The sequence below is a fragment of the Triticum aestivum genome, chromosome 2A (genome assembly GCF_018294505.1).
Source record: "Triticum aestivum cultivar Chinese Spring chromosome 2A, IWGSC CS RefSeq v2.1, whole genome shotgun sequence".
NCBI lineage: Eukaryota > Viridiplantae > Streptophyta > Magnoliopsida > Poales > Poaceae > Triticum > Triticum aestivum.
Genome location: NC_057797.1, coordinates 739,879,163 through 739,883,821, shown reverse-complemented (window position 1 = coordinate 739,883,821; position 4,659 = coordinate 739,879,163). Strand labels below are relative to the sequence as shown.

The 4,659-nt window shown below is 48.4% G+C and overlaps 1 protein-coding gene across 1 annotated transcript; it reads left to right on the top strand.

Moving 5' to 3' along the window:
- Positions 1–2,171: 2,171 nt before the first annotated feature.
- Positions 2,172–3,147, top strand: LOC123186340 (RING finger protein 215). Its single transcript, XM_044598117.1, has one exon. The coding sequence runs from the start codon at positions 2,195–2,197 to the stop codon at positions 2,915–2,917; it is 723 nt and encodes a 240-aa protein (XP_044454052.1). The 5' UTR covers positions 2,172–2,194; the 3' UTR covers positions 2,918–3,147.
- The last annotated feature ends 1,512 nt before the right edge of the window (positions 3,148–4,659 follow it).

Here is a 4,659-nt window from a genome sequence, read left to right as displayed (position 1 = left end):
ATATTCCAAACCTAAATATCTAGTACAGATGAGTTCATCAGCGATAACGAAGCATCTATACAGAGAAAAAGGGATCTACGACTATCAAAATGGATGCCAAACAACTACCGCGTGAGTTATATTTCCTTTTTGGATCCCTAGAGGCTGCGGAGGAAAAACTACCAGGAAAGTTCATGAAGAACGATGAAGAACACCGACGAACTCGCAAAGCCCTAATGCAGATCTAAAAAGATTGAGGATGCGAGACTTACGGGTGTGGATTCGCTGCGGAGGTTCGTCGCATTTTTCTAGACAAGTCAGGTCGATGCAGCGGCCTGAGGTGGAGACGAGGAGATCTGCGGCGGCGGCGGCAGAGCTCGAGCGGCAGCGAAGCAGTGGGAGGAGGAAGACGACCGAAGGAGGAAAATGAAAGACCTAAGTGATACCTATTTATAAGGGAGTAAGCGAACAGGCGGGCGTGTAAATCAAGGAGACCCGAATAATGATTATCCAAATAAACGAACGCCTCGATTCTCGGAAGGCATTAAAAAAATGAAAGATCCGTTGGAAGATGACGTCATGGCGGGTTACAGAAGTTTTCAGACAAGAGGATGAATTCTACCTAAGTATTGAAGATTGACAGAGAACAAAGTTCAAAGTCAACCTGGGGCCTAATGTTGGGGATAATACTACCAATATGACCCGCCCAGGAGGGGCCGGGTCAGCCCTAATGGCGGGTTATATAAGAAGCCCAATATACATTCAAGATGATAGTTTATGAAACATATAGAAGGCCCAAAGGCCCGGGGCCGGCTTAAGGCCCGATATTGTAAACCCCCGTATGTAAGGAAAGACTTGTAAGGAAAGGCATGTAAGGGAAGTCACCGAGCCGGACACGGTTATGAGCCGGCCGAGACTCTGTAGGCCACCAGGCGTCAACCCGTGTATATAAGGGGACGACCCGGTGGCGGTTTAGGGCAAGAAACAACCAAGTCGATAACCAAGCCGGCGAGTTAACCCTCTTGGAGATCGAAACCTCAGCAATACCAATCCCAACTAGACGTAGGCTTTTACCTTCATCGTAAGGGGCCAAACTAGTATAAAAACTCTCTCGTGTCCTTTGTGCCGATTAACCCCTTTAACCTTCCTAGTGCGATGGCCCTACGACTAGGTCCTTGCTCTAGGACATCTGCCGTGACAACTCCACGACAGTGAGCAAAGGGCATTGCTAGCCAGCCGCCACCTACCCAAAAAGCTAGGGTTCCTCTGCCTCGGCCGGCACCGGCGTTGGTTCTCTTGTTTCCCGTGGCCTTAGGGCCATGAGGGCGGAGTGGATCCCGGCCCTTACCGGTGGGAGGGCTCCGTTTTTAGATCTTTCTTCGAGATTTGTTAGGGTTTGTGTACTACTCCAGAAGGCGAGACGACGGCGGCTCACTGAAAATGGAATAAAGGTCTCCCCGCCTAACCCTTATTCCGGTGATGCGTCTAGCTTCGTCGGTGGGCCTGTAGAGGTGTGTCTCCGATGGATTTGCTCGGATCTGTTCGTCGCTCGACTTTGTTCATGTGTTTTCAGGTTGGATCCTTCTTATCTACACTCTTCATCGGCGGCGGTTCCTGTTCTGCTGCGTTGGTTCTATGGGGCCTTAGCACGACGACTTCCCGATTGTCTACTACAACAAGGTTTGTCCGGCTCCGGCGAGAGAGGGGCGATGACAGCGGCACACCTTCGGCTCGTTTCAGTGCTTGTAGTCACCGCTAGGTGGTTTACGAATCTGGATATAATTTTTATTATTTCTAGTGTTTGTTGTACTAACATGATTGAAGATGAATAGATTGAAAGTTTATAAAAAAAACCGACGTACAGAATTCGAAAGAGCAACAACCAACGACCAGAAACAAAGTATAAAAAACTGCTGCATCAGCACAAGGAGAGAAGGATCAAGCAATAAAAATCCAAAAAAAACATCTTTTTGTTTTAGGGGACTACCCTATCTATTTCGGTCTGTGTCTAAAAAAAGAATCTATTTCGTTCCGGTCCGTCCGGTCCAGGAGGCACGAGTCGCCGAGTCGGCATCGCGTTCCACCGGAATTCGAATTGGGAAGCCGTTTCCGACCGGAGGGCGCGCACGCGCCGCCCAGCCGGCCTACATATAGCGCACCGCACGCCGATTGACCAACACCAGACCCGCAATCATCTGCACGTTCGGATCCTAGGATGGCAGCAATGGCGATGCCGAAGCACGTCGCGGACGGCGCAGTAGTCGACCGCCGGCTCGACGCGACCACGATATGCTTCTCCGAGGAGCCCGCGCCGGCAGCCTCCGACAGCGGCAGCCCCCGGTTCGCCCTGCGCGTGACGTGCAGCGTGACGCGGTCCCTGGAGTTCCGCAGGAGCGGCCGGCGCCCGAAGGTGGTGCTGCAGAAGTACACCAAGGCCGACAGCGACTCCGCCGTAACGCTCCCCGTCGGCGACCTGTCCGTGCTACAGAGCGACGGCGCCTGCCAGGGGGCCCTCCGCGGGATGCTGGCGGAGCTGCGTCAGCTCCGGGAGCTCCACCTCGACGAGGACGAGTGGGACGCCGTCGTCCCCGCGGACATCGTCCCGCAGATCGTCCGCGTGGCGCGCGGCGACGACGCCAAGGACGGCGGCTTCACTTTCTGCTTCGCGATGAAGGTGCACCGGCGGATCATACACGGCGAGGAGGCCCTGCTGATGGCGTGCAAAGAGAGGGAGCTGGACCTGGACGGCGCCGGGACGACGGACGACTGCGCGATCTGCCTGGATGGCCTGGAGGGAGAGCCCGCCGTGCAGCTGCCGGGTTGCCCGCACGCGTTCCACCGCCGGTGCATTTCCACGTGGTTCTCCAAGAAGACGACGTGCCCCATGTGCCGGGATGACGTTAGGCTCTGTGCCCTGCGGAAGTTTCTGAACCTGTAGAGTGTAGTGTACCGTAGAAACGTATTATGACTCGAGGGCTGCCCAGCAGATTGGATAAAGTTTTCGTGTACATAACTACTGGTAGTAGTAGTACTTGATCTGAAAAACATCAAAATAACTCCTGTTCTTCCCTGTGGTTGCTGCTTGTGCCGCACTTCGCTGTCTACCTTTTTTTGAGGGGTATTTAAAAAGAAAAAAACGATAAAGGATTAATTCATTTTTTATAGCCAGTTCCTTAATAAGTGAATGGGACTCCCTGGACCGGTTAGTTTTCTTTGTTCAATGGGTTGTTTATCCTATTTCAACTTTTTATATTCATTTTCCTTTAACTTCTGGTTCTTTCCTATTTTTGTTTTATATTTCTTTTATTTTCACTAGCAAACATGTTTGTGCCTTGCAACGATAGAGAAAAATTAAATGCTCCAAGCGCAATAAGAACGATTCCACCCTTTTACAAGTCCACGTTATATATTTAAACACATTTGCCTCACTTGTGTTGTGCTTACCCTCCGTACGTCCTGTCCTCACCAACGATGGCCGCGATGTCCACCTAAGCGCAATATGTCAGAACATGGTCAATCTCAAGGATGATATCGATCATCGCAGTGCCATCACAAGCGAATGTTTAATACTTTTAAAATTAATATCCCCGAGTTGGACGTGCCGATTGTCCTTCCTGAGATACAACCTACACCCAATCCACACACCTATCCTCATAAGCCCAGTCACTTTTAAATTGTGTATTTGTTTTATGCATCAACAATGTTTTTTAAAACACATAAAACTTTTTTAAATCACATGCACTTCTATAAAGAGCATGAATATTTTTAAAATTATGATTATATGTTTTAGCACAGGAACACTCTTTAAAATTACATGAACATATAAAAAGGATGAACATTTTTAAATTATACGAACATTGTTTTAATACGTCAACATTTTTTACTAATATTACAAAAATATTTTAAAATACATGAACTATTTTTAAAACATAACATTTTTCAAAAGTCAGATACGCATTTTAGACGGCACAAAAACAATGAAAACATGTTAACACCTTTTGTGAGTAACTAACTACTCGTATTGACTGAGTTTGGATTGTAGCATGAGTGGTCAGGGTAGACGTACACGCGCCCTAGTTTTCTTGATATAGTGAACGGGAGGAGAGCTATTCATATGGTGCCTGGTTGCTGCACTGAATATCACGCCTCATCGACATGAGAAGGTCCATGTCAAAAAACGGGAGAAGGTCGAAACAGACCTTTTTCTTGTTTGAGACAATCTCGCGAAGCCTTTATTTAATCTGTCACAATGTTTACAGGGACAAAGGGAATGTCGACCAGCTGGCCTAACCAAACATGGCGGCCCGGCCCTAACTTTGAAGCATGCTTCGCTAGATTGTGAGCCTCTACATTAAAGCTCCTAAATTCATGAATTATGTTACAAGAAATACAAGAGGATAACGTCATCTTGATCTCCTGAATAATTCAACCATAAGCTGAACCACTTCCCGAGTGAACCTCCTCTACCACTCCCTGAAGCCAGTCGAAACAGACCATATGAGCTTACCTGCGTGTCACTTGGCCCATAACTCCGATCGGAGGTCCATCCCACGCACAGAAGAAGTAAGGAGCCCACTCGTGCATCATGCATTCGGCCCATGACTTGGTCGGACAGGTAGTGAGAGGGAAGAAGCGTTAATATTTATCATATTCTTAAAAATGTTTCTCATTTTTTAAAGA